Raw genomic sequence first — 16371 nt, forward strand, 5'->3', positions numbered from 1 at the left:
ATAGGGGGATAAGATGTCTGATCGCGGGTGCCCACCGCTGGGGACCTCCGTGATCTCGCCTGTGGCACCCCAGATATCCGGTGCAAACTTCACTCTGTGCCGGATGACTGGCGATGCGGGGCGGAGGCTCATGACGTCAAGGCCATGTCCCCTCGATGAAAGTCTATGTGAGGGGGGGGGGGGGGCATGATGGCCATCACGCCTACTCCAATAGACTTGCATTGAGAGGGTATTGCCGTGATTTCACGAGTGGGGTATGGCTGTGATGTCACGAGCCTCCGGCGCTGAACCCGACGCTCTAAACGAACGCTGGTGCAGCAGGGAGATCGCAGGGGTCTTCAGCGGTGGGACCCCAGCGTTCAGACATCCTATCCTTTAAGGGTATAGCAAAAATAGTGAGATTGAGATAAAACAACCAGCAAAAGGGGATCCTGTGAACATAAACAACTTGATACAACTCAAAAAGGGTCTAGAGGAGGATGTAATATCTGATAAACAGGCAGTGCACAGTGAATTGCAACCACATAAAAAGCTGGAGTTCTAACTAATGTGTCTTAAAACACAACTGACTGCTCCATGGATTGGCTATGACTGCAGATGAACAGTTAGTGCCATTGCTATCTAAGGGAAACAGTAAGGAAAGACTCCAGTGGGCAAAAAAAAACACAAAAATGTAATCACTGAGCAATAGAGCAAATCCCTGAGTTTTTGAGACCTGCATAGATAAAGGATACATTAGGGAAATAGACAGAACATAACCACAATTGGACTACATTATGCCTATTTAAAGGGGTACTCCAGTGGAAAACGATTTTTTTTTAAATCAACTGGTGCCAGAAAGTTAAACAGATTTGTAAATTACTTTTATTTATAAATCTTGATCCTTCCAGTACTTACCAGCTTACTTCCAGAGGAAGTTCTTTTCTTTTTTAATTTCTTTTCTGTCTGACCACAGTGCTCTCTGCTGACACCTCTGTCCATGTCAGGAACTGTCCAGAGCAGGAGAGGTTTGCTATGGGGATTTGCTCCTGCTCTGGACAATTTCTGACATGGACAGAACTGTCAGCAGAGAGCACTGTGGTAAGATAGAAAAGAAATTCAAGAAGAAAAGAACTGCCTCTGGAGTATACAGCAGCTGATAAGTACTGGAAGGATTAAAATTTATAAATAGAAGTAATTTACAAATCTGTTTAACTTTCTGGAACCAGTTGATTAAAAAGAAAAAAAGAAAAAACAAAGAATATGTCAGTTTATACAATAGCATCCCTTTTTGAAAGGTTGCCCATATAGCCCTGTATATGTACCAAACGTGATGTAAATGGGGCTTAACATATAGTGTTCAGCCTGTAATCCATCAATACCAAAGGGGTACTCCGGTCAAATTATTATTTTTTTTTTTAAATCAACTGGTGCCAGAAAGTTAAACAGATTTGTAAATTACTTCTGTTAAAAAAAATCTTTACCCTTCCAGTACATATTAGCAGCTGTGTGTTACAGAGGAAATTCTTTTATTTTTTTATTTATTTTTTGTCTTGTCCACAGTGCTCTCTGCTGACACCGGATGCCCGTATCAGGAACGGTCCAGAGCAGGAGAAAATCCCCATAGCAAACCTATGCTGCTCTGGACAGTTCCTGACACGGACAGAGGTGTCAGCAGAGAGCACTGTAGACAAGACAAAAAAGAAATTCAAAAAGAAAATAATTTCCTCTGTAGCATACAGCTGCAAATAAGTACTGAAAGGATTGAGATTTTTAAATAGAAGTAATTTACAAATATGTTTAACTTTCTGGCACCAGTTCATTTAAAAAAAAAAAAAAAAGGTTTCCATCGGAGTACCCCTTTAACACCTACAAGTCTTTTTTACTTAAAGTGGTGTCTGTTAGGAGCTAAACACATTTATCTATTTTTCTATCTATCTATCTATCCCTCTATCTATCTAGTTTAAATAGAAAGGTAGCAGCACAACATCCGAAAGGATGGAGGTGGGTGCAATTCAGTGGGCCCCAGAACTCCAGACTTCAAGTAGATGAAAGAACACTGCAGCACTCCAAAACTTGTGGTAAAAAACTTGTAAAAAAGTGTTTATTCCATCAAGAATGCAGAAGGCAACGTTTCAGCTGCTAACATGCAGCCTTTTTCAAGGCTTGAGAAAGGCTGCATGTTAGCAGCTGAAACGTTGCCTTCTGCATTTTTGATGAAATTAACACTTTTTTACAATTTTTTTTTACAACAAGTCTTGGAGTGCTGCAGTGTTCTTTCATCTACTATCTATCTATCTATCTAGTTTTCTGTCTATCTATTGTTATAAATAAACATGCATGCTCTGCTGATCAAAGTGTCTATGTTTATGGAGATGTTGCAGATATTGCATGATATTACACTGTGAGCAGATATTGCATGATATTACATTGTGAGCAAATGAGAGTTTTACTTGTGTCAAAGGAGAACTCCAATACATGACATCTAATCCCTTATCCACAGAATAGGGGATAAGTGTCTGGCCGTGGGGCCGACTGCTGAGATCCCTCTCGATCTCCTGCCCGGTGCCCCGGTGTTCTGAACATTTTATGTTAAGAACACCGGCTCTTTTTATTGTTTGAAACAGCCATGGTTAAAGGGGTTATCCACCATAAGGGGATTTTAGTACGTACCTACCAGACAGTAATGGACATGCTTAGGAATGATCTGAGCTTGTCTTGGGGCTAAATGGCTATGCCATGAGATACCATAACACTGTGGCTAGATTTTTTTGAACTTGTATTTCCTGTTTGACTTTTCCTTTTTTTGACTACAAATCCCATAATTCCATTTTCATCCCTACCACACATCAGCCACCCCACCCATTAAAACAAAAGACCTGTGGTTTTCAATCAGGGTGCCTACAGCTGTTGCATTAGTTGCAGATTGATCTTTCTCCCACCAAGCGATCCCTCCACCCATTGAAGCCGACAGGCTTCCTGTCATCAGCTGACTAGTGAGTCAGGTCTCAGCCTCATTGCAAGCTGGGAAAAATCTGAGATAACAGTCATTTTGTATGCTGATGAAAATAAATAGTGGGGTGAAAATCATAGAAGAATTGTGAGAAAACCGTCACACACACAGGTACAGACCGTATGTTATGAAATACACATAACTTTACAGCACCTGTAGCATAGTCAAATAAAAAAAAATCCTGGAATACCCCTTTAACATGTCCCTCCATGCATCTGTATGGGAGAGCCAGAGATACAGTGCTCGTGTATCTCTGGCTCTCCCATAGAGATGCATGGAGGGGGCATGTTGACCACAGCTTTTGTACAGAGGTCAACAGTCTCCTATCATGGAGCGGAGATCGCTCTGTGCACGAAGAGAGCTGGGACGCCAGGTAAGAAATAACAAGGAACTCCCAGCAGTCAGAGCCCCCACAGACACTTATCCTCTATCCTGTGCATTGGGCATACAGTGTTATGTATCAGAGTTCCTCTTCAAATTCTTTATGAGAAAATGTTCTATTTTGTATCTGTTCAAGGAATAGACAACTACACTGCAGCTTATTATAAATGTAACAATATTGCTATATTTTCCTAAAATGAAATGGTTAAGGTCCATTAACCGAGGCTTAAATCAACCATCCTCCTCTACTGAGTGAACTTCTATAGAATTCATCATTTAACAGAATTTCAAAGAACACCTAAATCTCCAAACTGCACTATGGCTCATGGGTCCTCATCAATGGGATTCTCTGTAATGTGCCTCAAAGTCATATTAGATCATATATTCTACAAACCAAGTGGAATTATTGACATAACCTTACTCCTCTTAAATGTTGCATTTACTTTGCTATGCATGTAGCTTCCATGAATGTAAAAATAACACTACTGACCCGTATGCTGTTAACAGATGATGAGAGATCCCATACTTTTAGCTCTCCAGAAGCAGAGATTGCAACCAATGAATCTTCTGCAAAAAATCATATATGATTCTCTGTGTAAAACAGATGTGTAGGAATAATGCATACAAACAGAAACATACAGTAATGTTTTAGACAAAATAACAAGAGGTAGGCAGATGGCTTGTGTTTTGTTATTGATTCTCTAAAATGAGAATATAGAAATATCCTAATATCAATATAACATAAAACAATGAATCATTTTGGCCACTGCAGGTGAAATGCTTGGCTGGCTGCGGAATATTTGCATTTTTGTTCTATCTCCTCCCCTATGTTAAAACTCTGTGCTCAATGAGTGGATCTTCTGGCTTTTCCAGCACCCATGTTCGTGTGATTTTCTTGGTTTAATGTGTAAGGTCATTCAAAAGGGTTACCACAGTCTACTGTTAGTGAACTTTCCACTTTCTTCCCTTTTAGAGGTTTATTTGGCATTGTTGGATCTAAAATTGCCTCTAGACCCTCATGTACGTCCCTTTGTCTGTTTTTTTTTTCTGTTAATTTTTTTATTGACTGTTTATATATTTTTAGATGGCTAGGCTTCCTGTGGAGATGTGGAGGATTTCACATCTTCATGCAAAGACCCTAAGTATTTTGCCCTAGTTTGAGATGTGAAAAAAAAATAAAAAATTAAGACTTGGCCTTAAAATATCTAGGCAGATAAAGGCTGTCAAAAAATGGTAAAATCAGATAAAGATTACATTGAGAAATTCAAAAAGAAGGCCTTTTTGTGCTACCAATGATACATTCCTACCAGAATACTTTAGAAGCTTTGGAATAAGCCAAGTAAAAGATTGGTCTTAAAGGGGTATTCTAAAAAATGTTTTAGAGTTAACTAGTGTGAGAAAGTTATACAGATTTGTAAATTACTTCTATTTAAAAAAAATCATAACCCTTCAGGTACTTGTCAGCTGCTGTATACCCCAGAGTAAGTTGTGTAGTTCTTTTCAGTCTGACCACAGTGCTCTCTGCTGACACCTCTGTCCATGTCAGGAACTGTCCAGAGCAGGAACAAATTAAAATAGGAAACCTCTCCTGCTCTGGACAGTTCCTGGTTCCTGACAGTGGTGTCTGCAGTGAGCACTGTGGTCAGACTGGAAAGGAGTACACAACTTTGCACAACTGTCACCAAATTGGAGCGAGAACGTGAAAAAAAAAACGCCAATTTGTAACTTTTTGGGGGTTTCCGTTTCTGCACAGTGCAATTTCCAGTAAAAATGACACCTGTTCTTTAATCTTTAGGTCTATACAGTTACAATGATACCCAATTCATATAGGTTTTATTTTATTTTACTACTTTAAAAAAATCCTAACTACATGCACCTAAATTAGTATATTTTAAATTGTGAACTTTTGACCCCTATAATTTTATTTTTCTGCCTATGGGGCTATATGAGGGCTAATTTTTTCCACCGTGGTCTGTAGTTTTTATCAGTACCATTTTTGTTTTGATGGGAATTTTTGATCGCTATTTATTAATATTTTTATAGTATATGAAGTGACCAATAATTCACCATTTTGGACTTTAGTATTTTCTTACCTGTACACTATAGACCGTGCGATTTAGCTAACCTTATATTTTAATAGTTCAGACATTTACGCATGCGGCAGTACCACATATGATAATTTTTTTTTATTACATTATTTTATTTTAAAAATGGGAAAGGGGGGGGTGATTTGAATTTTTATTAGGGCTGGGGTTATTTCACTTTTGTAAGAGCAGCAAATCGCCAAACAGACAACGGAGAGGCAAGGGAGGACCCTCTCGTCACCCGTTAAGCTGATCGAGACATCGCAATTATGTTGCCATAGTCCCGATCAGCTCTGTTGAGCTGCCGGGGCACTTTCACTTTCATTTTAGACGCCGCAATCAAATTTGATCGCAGTGTCTGAAGGGTTAATGCCGGGCATCGGCCCGCTTGATGGTGCCCGGCATTAGCCTTGGGTCCAGGCTGCCTGCTGGTGAGAATGGTTTAAACCCCGTTAAAGGGACCAGGATGTACATGTACATCCTTTGTACTTAAGTACCGGGGCATCAGGGCCTTAACCGGTTAAATAGAAGTAATTTACAAATCTGTTTAACTTAATGGTGCCAGTTGATTTGAAAACATTTCCACCAGAGTACCCCTTTAAAGTCCTTATACACGGGCTGATTATCAGGCAAAGAGTGTTCCTTGGTACTCGTTCAAATTAATCAGCTTATATATAAGGACTATCAATCAGCTGACAAACAAGCAAACATTTGTTTTCAACTGCACATCTGTCTAAAAATAGAATGCATTTAAAAGCAGCAGCTGGCAAAGCATGTTTTTGGGGGGCTTTTTGTACTGCTGCATTTATGTTTATGTTGCCTTTTTGCTGCATTTCTTTATTTAAGCATCGCCAGACTCAGTCAGATCCTTTATGACTAAGAAAGACTGTTGCAAAATCATGTTTCACCAGCTGCTACTCGTAAATGGACAATAAAAAAAAACGCATGCGTTTATAAAATGCATGCAGGTTTATAACTGCATTTTTTACTGCAGATCACAAACACAAATATGAGAACATAGCCTTAGTCATAAAGGATCTGACTGAGCCTGACAAAAGGAATCACAATACAAAGACCACACCAACAATTTTGGTTCTAATTGTGTAAACAAAGAAGTGCAGCAAAAGGGCAAAAAAAAATGCAAATATTGGAACACAGCCTAACAGAGTTAAACTTAAAGGGGTACTCTGCCACTAGACATCTTATCCCCTATCAAATCCCTGCTGTACCCGTTATTCGTTTAGAGCAATGGGAGCAGCGCCGGAGGCCGTCACACCCCCTACCATAGACTTGCATTGAGTGGGGCATGGCCGTGATGTCACGAGCCTCCGACTCGCATCACCAGTCATCTGGCACGGAGCGAAGTTCGCCCCGTCCACCGGATGTCTGGGGTGCCACAGCCAAGATCGCCGGGGTATCGAGCGGCAGGACCCCCATGATCAGACATCTTATCTTTGGTTAGCAGATAAGATGTCTAGGGGTTTTGTACCCCTTTAAAGAGTTTTTTTCAGGTAATAACTATTGACAGCCTATTCACAGTGCCCGCTCTAAACTGCGAAAAGAGCATTGCCGGTTGAGCTCCTATTCACTTCAAAATCTCTCATCTGTTACATAGAACCTGTCTAGGAGGAATTCCTATTTAGGCCACAATGGTGCAGCCACATATAGACATTGTACCTGTACCTTGGGTAAAATGTTGATTATTTTTATAGACGTATGCCTCTGTCTCTACAGTACCTTGAATTCTGGTGGAGTGCACAATGCACATGCAACAAATCCAGTCTGAACACTGCGACTTGAAAGTATAAAGGACTTGTAAGGTCTTTGCATCAACAATGAGAATGTCTTGATAGTGACCACAGCAGAGCAACCAGCCTTCCCCAGTCATTCGGAATGAACAGTGGTAGTACTGCCAGCCGGCAACAACAAAATAAGAATAATATTATTGAATGCCACACTGATTATTGTAACATGTTAGGGTTATACAATGGGATTGAAAGACTTTGTTTAAATATTGTTAGAGGAAAGGATAAACAACATCCATTAATCTATTGAACACACTTAATTGACTGGTACGGTACCAAGTAATGACTCCGTAAAGAATGTAGTAGTTTGTCTCTATTTTTCGGTGCAGTTGCTTTTTGCGACAATGTTTTGTGCCAAACCATATAGAAATTTTTTTACAAAGTGACACTGGAAGTTGTGATTGCAGTTGAAATCATGCAGTGGTCAGGAATTTATGATTTGCCACTTTTCAGTTTGTCGCATATTTTGGCACATCTACGCTTATATAGGCGCAATTCTACACCAGTCCTCAGTTGTCTTAGAAACTGACTGTGGACAGCATTATTAAAATGTCACACATTTGTCGCACAGGTTAAAAAATCACAAGTGTGTACAGACCAGCTGTTGAGGTTAGTCTTATGCAGTGGTAATGAATTTATCAACTGAGACTTTTTGTGAAAAGGCTCTAAACTACACCAGCCCAGACTTAGCGTAGCTTTTTGGTGTACGTGAAGAGTGAAATTTCAGAAAATGTGTGTCCTTCACAAAGTCACGCAAAAAAACATGAAAAAAAAAAGACCTAAAAAATGAACCACATCACACATATCTTGTGTAAATGCCCCCCCCCCCCCCCCCCCGTTCTTCAGAAAGCAGCAACAAAAGCATTGCCTTTATAATGATCAACAGAACGTTATATCAATGCTTCCTAGATGACTACAGGTAGAAGCATTGATGACCAAACTATCTATCTATCTATCTCATATCTATCTATTTGTCTATCTATCTATCAAAAGAGCTTTTGAGTGAAGAATATGAAGCACACGTATATATGAATTATTCTTTAGCGTAAGTAGTGCCATAATTTGGATTTCTGTGTCACTAAATAATTACATCTGAATACTTCAGGATGCCTTGAGCAGCCATTAATAAGGGTTAAAGGTCCTCACTAAGCTTTTCCATAACAAAACATTGTGACAAATCCATAATACTTACATAAATCGCCGTGTGCCTATATGGCTGCTTTGCATTCTCAATGCAGTGGCCAGTGTTGACGTTCCATACACACATTTCTCTGTAAGACACAACCTCATGTTATTTCTTCTCATTTTTACTTAGTTGGTTAGGACATTCCGTGATACTTTCTTTTTTAAGTTTAAACACTATATTTAAGTGAACACTTATCACTTATGTAGCGCTTTTGTTAGCGATTACTGGACTTGAAAACGTTGCTGTCATTAAGAAAACATGGCATACAGAATGTCTTTTCTTTTGTTTAGGTAATTACACCCTGCTGCCCAGCATCAAACTAACTTTAAGGCCATGCCTGGAATAAAACAAATTGTAGGTATACTGCCATTATGTCTCATCAAAGTGTCACTAGAAGTATCATTCTTCAGAACTACATCCTGGTGAAAATGGGTCATTTCACAGAACCTCAGCCATACATTTTAAAACACGTGTCTTGTGCTGTGCCTACGTTATTTCCAAAGACCATTATTTGATCCGAAAAGGAAACAGTGCCACCATGAGGATTATTTGATATTAGATTTAGGTCTTTGCAGCTCTGACATAAATCTAACTTTTAAGGTTAAAATAAAAGTGTTGGTATTATAAACTTCTTGTTATCAATTTTATTTTACAGTAACATTTCGATAAGAAAATAACCCATAGATCAACAGTTAATTCATAATAGTAATTCATAATAATTATTAATCAAAACTAGAATAATAGAAAAATTAATAAATAAAAGAATAAACAATTAAATTATTCACCCACAAGATGACATAGTGTTATATTAGAGGGGAAAAGGTTTATGCAGTAATATCAGGAAATATGACTTTACTGGGAGAGCATGGAATAGATGCATGGAATAGCCTTCCAGCAGTAGTGGTGGCTGCAAGCACACATGATATATATTATATATATATATATATATATATATATATATATATATATATATATATATATATTTATCCTTCATATAAGATAGGGCCAGAGTTTATTCAAAGTATTAAGGATATTGGGCAGACTAGATGAGCCGAATGATTTTTATCTGCCAACACATGGCAATAGACGCCAGATATTAGATTCACAACCCATTAGAAAAATCCACAATTTAAAGAATGCTTTATGTCTAACTCATAAACAGGTTAACACATATTCTAGATTTATTCTTAAAACATTAAAGGGGTACTCCGCCCCTAGACATCTTATTCCCTATCTAAAGGATAGGGGATAAGATGATCTCTCCTACAGCACCACAGTCATCCTGTGCACGGGGAAAAGTTTGCTCTGTGCCTGATGATTAGCAATGCAGCGCTGACGTCACAGCCACGCACACGTCATGACATCACGCCCTTCCTATCAATGCAAGTCTAATGCCTGATGGCAGCCACACCCTCTCCCATAGACTTGCATTAAGGGGCATACCTGTGACGTCACAAGCCTCCGGTGCCACAGCCGACGTTGTAAACGAACGCAGGGTGCTGTAGGGAGATCGCGAGGGGTCCGTATATGGCTGAGGTGAGCAAAAATCGGGCACTCCCGTATCCCAGCTGTATCCGGCCCGCATGTAATGCATTTAAATGAGCCGACCAGAGTCAAATGCTGACTCCGATCAGCTCCTTTTTGCCCCATATACGGTTTTCCCACCTGACCTAAAACCGTGGTCTACCATGGTTTTAGGTCGGGTTACAGATTTCTTAGCAACTTTACAAAACTTTGTCTCAAACACATATTAAATGTTAAATTTATACATACATACATACATACATACATGCTACAAAACATGTTAAATATGATACATTCCATGGCACATTTTGCTTGCAAATCATCCGTATTGGGTCTGGGAATTCCTGTTACCACCCATTCTGAAAATGCTCATCTTTTTTTTTTTTTTATTGTATTCATGAAAAGTGTGTAAACCTTCCAGAGGATTCACTTAAATTGTCAAATTCATTCTGGTTTCAACAGCTAATTCATATTCAGCCCTTTTACCTGCTGCAGAGAACATGGTCTAGTGAGGTTAAAGGGGTACTCCGCCCCTAGACATCATATCCCCTCCCATAGACTTGCATTGAGGGGCAGAGTGTGACGTCACACGGGGCGGAGTCGTGACGTCACGATCTTCCGTACTCGTGGTCGAGATGGACTCAGCCTGAGGACCTCCAGTGGTTCTGGAAGCCGTTAAAGCTGGGTGCCGCATGGTATTTCCCGGGGGTCCCCAGCAGCGTGACCCCGGCAATCTGACATCTTATCCCCTATCCTTTGGATAGGGGATAAGATGTCTAGGGGCGGAGTACTCCTTTAAGAAGTTTTGTCTTGTTATATTTTTTTTTTCATTCGGGTGCATTTTTCGGTTCTGTATTTTTTCTGTATAAAATTTTCGTTTTACTTAATTTCGTTTCATTACTCTGTTTTGTTCTTTTTCTTTTTTGCCCTTTTGCCAGGGTACCACAAAAAAGAAAAATGCTGTAGGGAGTTGTGAGAAACAAATTTTATTTTTTTGAAAGCGAAATTCTTTTTTATTTAGGAGCAGGGGACCATTATCGGGAGCCGGTGCAGGAAAAGAAGGGAGCCACAGAGATCGGAACATTGGAAGACAGGAAAGATACTGTATAATTTTATGTGATTTTTTAATACATGATGTAAGGTTGAATGAATGAATGAATGCTGCCTAAATTGTTGATGTGTTTGATGTGTTTGATTGACGAGTGATTTATGTATAAGGTGTCATGTTGTTTTTTTTAATTATATTTTTTATGTAGCTATTTATAGTACAATATCTGATTTTAATATATACTTAATGTTAATACATTTATTTTAATGTAATGTGTATTTTTTTTTTACATTTTAAATATGTAAGATAAGTGTTTTACACTTGCACTAACCCAGTGATTCCCTACCAGGGTGCATCCAGCTGTTGCAAAACTACAACTCGCAGCATGCCCTGACAGCCAAAGGCTGTCTGAGCATGCTGGGAATTGTAGTTTTGCAACAGCTGGAGACACCCCGGTTCCTTGGGAAACTGAAAACACTGGCTTAGCGCAAGTGTAAAACACATATCTAACATATTTTACATGTTCAAAAAAATACACATTACATAAAAATTAATGTATTAACAATAAGTTTATATTAAAAACACATTTACTATAAATAACTTAATTAAAAATACAATAAAAATAACCAACATGACACGTTATACATAAATTGCTCATCAATCAAACACATCAATAATTTGTGCAACATTCATTCAACATTACATCATGTATTAATAAATCACATAAAATTATATATTATCTTACCTGTCTTCCAATGTTCTGATCTCCGCGGCTCTCTTCTTTTCCATGCACCAGCTCCCCATAATGGTCCCCTGCTTCTAAACGTAAAATTATTTCTTTAAAAATATTAAAAATAAATCGTTTCTCACAATTTCGTAGGCATGTACAATTTGTTTTGTTACGAATTTGGATTCCTTCCGAAGTAAATATTTTGTACATTCGGATCAATCCGAAAGTACGAAATATGAACAATTCGGACAAAAACTGTTACGAAAATAATTGCACATGTCTAATGACATCAGATCCTAAGGAATATTAACCCATCCCTCATGGGCAGTGGTGTGCAGTTCACTTATATTCTTGTTCGGGTGCTGGAACTGCCATCTTCAAATCCCACCTAAAGTTTTCTATTGGGTTCAATTTAGGCAACTGTGATAGCTGCTGCAGAAATTAGCAGAACTTAAAACAAAGCCTTGGTGGACTTTGAGGTATGCTTGGCTTTACTGTCCTGTTAGAGGGTCCAATGATGCTCAAGCTCCAGCATCTTCACAGAAGGCATGATGTTTTCTGCTAGGATTTCACCCACTGATTGAATCCATCTTGTCCTAAACCTTCTGCAGGTTTCCAGTGCCAAAGAAAGCAAAGCAGCCCCAGAGCATCACGTGCAGTCCAATTACTGTAGGTAGGGTATTCTTTTCAGCATATGCCTCATTCTTCCTCCTCCAGACACACTGCTGATACATAGTCCTGAAAAAGTTCCAGTTTTGTTTCATCACTCCACAGGACAGAATCTCCAAGCCTTTGTGGCTTATTTGTTGACTTTTGTTTACTTTACTTAAGCCTTTGTGGCTTATTTGTTGACTTTTGTTGACTTTACTTTTGCTTTTGTGTCATTATAGGTGTATGTCGTGAAGTTTGGATACATAGACCTTCATTATTATGCTACTTACAGCAAAAAGAGAAACCTCATTGCCTGCTGCCATTAAATCTTGCTACGAGTCTTTTGCAGTAACTTGAGGGTTTTTGACCACCTGTCCCCTCGGGAATCTAGTGGCCGCTGGTTATAGCTTTCTTGTTCTGTTGTATTCTGTTGACTGTGTTTCTTTACTTTTGTTCTTGCAAACTATGCTTCCAACTGTATCTCCAAACATACAACATTCAATGACTGTGCTATCTTTTTGTATCCTTTCCCTTGTTTACACAAGGCAATGATCTCTTTTTAAGGTTTTTTATCCCAAGCACACCTGGGGCAACTAGTGAAGCCCTTGATGCATGAAACAACACCTGGTTTACAAATATGTGTTTTTTTTTTAAATTGCATGTTATGTTTAGTTGTGTTGAGCTATTTAAATTCTATTTATTTATTTTGTAAACAGTGAAAGTTGAATAATTGGTTGCAATTGTACCTCAGGGCAGAAGACATTTATACATTTCAGATGGCCCAGAGAATGTAAACTGAGCGGCAGACATGCAATGCTTGTTTCTCAGAAAGTACAGAAGCAGGAATTCATGCCTTTGACAGAACTGCCTGCTAAAATAAAATAAAAAGATTTGGATACATCTGACTTTTTGAGGAATTTTGGCGCTAAATCAGTTGTAAACAAATTATTTATCAGATGTGCATTGTATTGTATAGAATAGTCTCACACTTACCCATTTTCTGATCCACTAACCACATAAGGTTGTTTTTCAAAATCTCGAGCCTTTGCTAAGCAGGTTATAGCAGCAGTATGGCCAAATAGAATGGCTTTGGACGTAACCTAAAATGCAGGAAAAGTACATGACATAGTAATTAATGGGGTTTTAACCATGTGTGTGTATTAGGGTGCAGTATCCTTTGTTTGTCTAAAAACTGTTGCTTTACCTATATATTATTACTAGTGTTCTCATCATACACAATAAGAAACACAGTCAAACTTTGAGACCCATAGGGCCAAATCTTCTTATTTAAGAGATGTGAACCATAAAATTATACTCTCCAATGACTGATTCTCTCATTCCAAACAGACTCAGTCAGTATTCTCAAATAATTACAATTCTGCTGGTCAAACCAAGACCTAAATGAAACGGAATTTCAGATCACTGATGCCAGACATATTTTTAATAGGAAACTATTATTTATTAATATGAGTTTTCCAAAATTCCAAATAGTGTTGAAGTCAAAAGACATGGCTTTCTAGCTGTTAGGAGAGATCAACAAAACAGCTATGCGGTAATAATCTCTGTGTTATAGTATATTGGGGGTAGATAAATAAAGACTGTATTTAGTACAGGCCACTACATTTTTGATTTAGCAATGTAATCCATAACATCACATTTAAACATTTTTTTTATAACAATATTACTAGTATATCAAATTTAGTTTTGTATCATATGCGTTTATAGTTTGTGCAACCTAAACATTAGACACCATTGCAGATAGGTTTCGTATCTTTTCAAGTTATTACTAGTTGTTGTCATCATTAATATTGATGGAATTATGCAGAAATGCTTGGCAGGGTATTGGGCGATACAGGGTGTGCATACAGTTTATCAATTATTAGTAAGGACAATGGTAGTTGCAATAGTGGCAAATTATTGAAATCTGTTTTTTTTTTATAACTGGAAAGATAAGTGCTGGATACCTCCTTCCTGGTATAACTGTGTAACCCTCTACCAGTGTAGTGCTTTCCATGGCACTGTTCCTAAAAGAGTATTCTAGAGGACATTTTTTTTTTTTTTTTAAATCAACTGGTTATGTTTACCTAAGAATCTTAAGTGCCTTCCAGCACATCTTATCTCCTGAATGCGCTGGAGGAAGTTGTGTAGTTCTTTCCAGTCTGACCACAATGAACTTTAGGAAGGCAAAGTTTGACCAACTCAGAGAAGCCCTTAACAATATAAAATGGGATAATGTCCTCAAAAACAAGAATACTGACACTAAATGGGAGACTTTTGAAAATATCTTAAACTCTCACTGTAAGATGCATATACCTTATGGGAATAAAAGGGTCAGAAATAAAAGAAAACCAAGATGGCTGAATAAAAATGTTAAGGGGGCAATAAATGACAAAAATAAATCATTTAAACTACTAAAACAGGACGGCAGTGAAGAAGCATTAAAAAGCTATAGAGAAAAATGTAAAATATGTAAAAAACAGATAAAAGCTGCAAAAATAGAGACATAAAGACTCATTGCCAAAGAGAGTAAAACTAACCAAAAATGTTTTTTAACTATATAAATAGCAAAAAGGTTAAAAATTTAAGTGTAGGCCCTTTAAAAAATTATAAAGAAGAAATTATAAACGGGGATCAGGAAAAAGCAAATATATTAAAAAATTCTTCACTGTATTCACCGAGGAAAATTAAATGTCAGGTGAAATACAGCGAGATAAGGCAAACTCCCCTTTACAGGTCACCTGTCTAACCCAGGAAGAAGTACAGTGCCACCTACAAAAAATCAAAATAGACAAATCACCAGGTCCAGATGGCATTCACCCCTGTGTTCTAAAGGAATTAAGTATTGTAATAGACAGACCCTTATTTTTTATATTCATGGACTCTATAGTAACAGGGACTGTTCCCCAGGACTGGCGCATGGCAAATGTGGTGTCGATATTTAAAAAGGGGACAAAAGGTGACCCCGGAAATTACAGGCCTGTTAGTTTGACCTCGGTTGTATGTAAATTGTTTAAGGGTTTTCTAAGAGATGCTATTTTGGCTTTATGAGGGATCGGTCCTGCCAAACTAACCTGATCAGCTTTTATGAGGAGGTGAGCTCCAGACTGGACCATGGGCAATCGCTGGATGTCGTATATCTGGATTTTTCCAAAGCATTTGATACGGTTCCACATAAACGGTTGGTGCATAAAATGAGAAGGATGGGTCTGGGGGAGAATGTGTGTAAGTGGGTAAGTAACTGGCTCAGTGATAGGAAACAGAGGGTGGTTATTAATGGTACTTATTCTGATTGGGTGACTGTAACTAGTGGGGTACCACAGGGGTCAGTATTGGATCCTGTCCTATTTAATATATTCATTAATGACCTTGTAGAGGAGTTAAATAGTAAAATAGAAATCTTTGCAGATTATACTAAACTCTGTAAAGAGGTAAACACAATAGAGGACAGGGCACTGTTACAAATGGATCTGGATAGGTTGGAGGCTTGGGCTGGGAAGTGGCAGATGAGGTTCAACACTGATAAATGTAAGGTAATGCACATGGGGAGTAAAAAGCTGGCCTGGGATTATGAATTAAATGGGAGCACACTAGGGACGCCTGACGTGGAAAAGGACTTGGGAGTTTTAGTTAAATGTAAATTTAGCTGTAGTGACCAGCGTCGGGCAGCTGCTGCCAAGGAAAATTAAATCATGAGCTGCATCAATAGGGGCATAGATGCCCACGACAAGGAAATAATTATTCCGCTGTACAAATCACTAGTCAGACCACACATAGAATACTGTGTACAGTACTGGGCACCAGTGTACAAGAAAGATACAGTGGAGCTGGAGAGGGTTCAAAGACGGGCAACCAGGGTAATACGGGGAATGGGAGGACCACAGTACCCAGAAATATTATCAGAATTAGGGTTATTTAGTTTAGAAAAAAGAAGCCTTAGTGGAGACCTAATAACTATGTATAAATATATCAG

At 38.4% G+C, this 16371-nt stretch overlaps 1 protein-coding gene and 1 long non-coding RNA gene across 5 annotated transcripts in view; one reads left to right on the forward strand and one right to left on the reverse strand.

The window, feature by feature from the left end:
- Positions 1–13262, forward strand: part of LOC130368549 (uncharacterized) — a 39279-nt gene extending 26017 nt beyond the window's left edge. Inside the window, exons 3-4 of the long non-coding RNA XR_008892499.1 lie at positions 12362–12423; positions 12641–13262. This is a non-coding gene — a long non-coding RNA (uncharacterized LOC130368549). The remainder of the gene's footprint in view (positions 1–12361; positions 12424–12640) is intronic.
- Positions 1–16371, reverse strand: part of WDR72 (WD repeat domain 72) — a 362110-nt gene that overhangs the window by 247714 nt on the left and 98025 nt on the right. For all 4 annotated transcript variants that reach the window (XM_056572344.1, XM_056572345.1, XM_056572346.1 and 1 more), the window contains 4 exons: positions 13395–13501; positions 8455–8533; positions 7195–7366; positions 3864–3940 (listed from right to left, as the gene is read on the reverse strand). In XM_056572344.1, coding sequence (XP_056428319.1) covers positions 3864–3940; positions 7195–7366; positions 8455–8533; positions 13395–13501 — 435 coding nt within the window. The remainder of the gene's footprint in view (positions 1–3863; positions 3941–7194; positions 7367–8454; positions 8534–13394; positions 13502–16371) is intronic.

The sequence above is a fragment of the Hyla sarda genome, chromosome 4, assembly GCF_029499605.1.
Source record: "Hyla sarda isolate aHylSar1 chromosome 4, aHylSar1.hap1, whole genome shotgun sequence".
In the NCBI taxonomy this organism is placed as follows: domain Eukaryota; kingdom Metazoa; phylum Chordata; class Amphibia; order Anura; family Hylidae; genus Hyla; species Hyla sarda.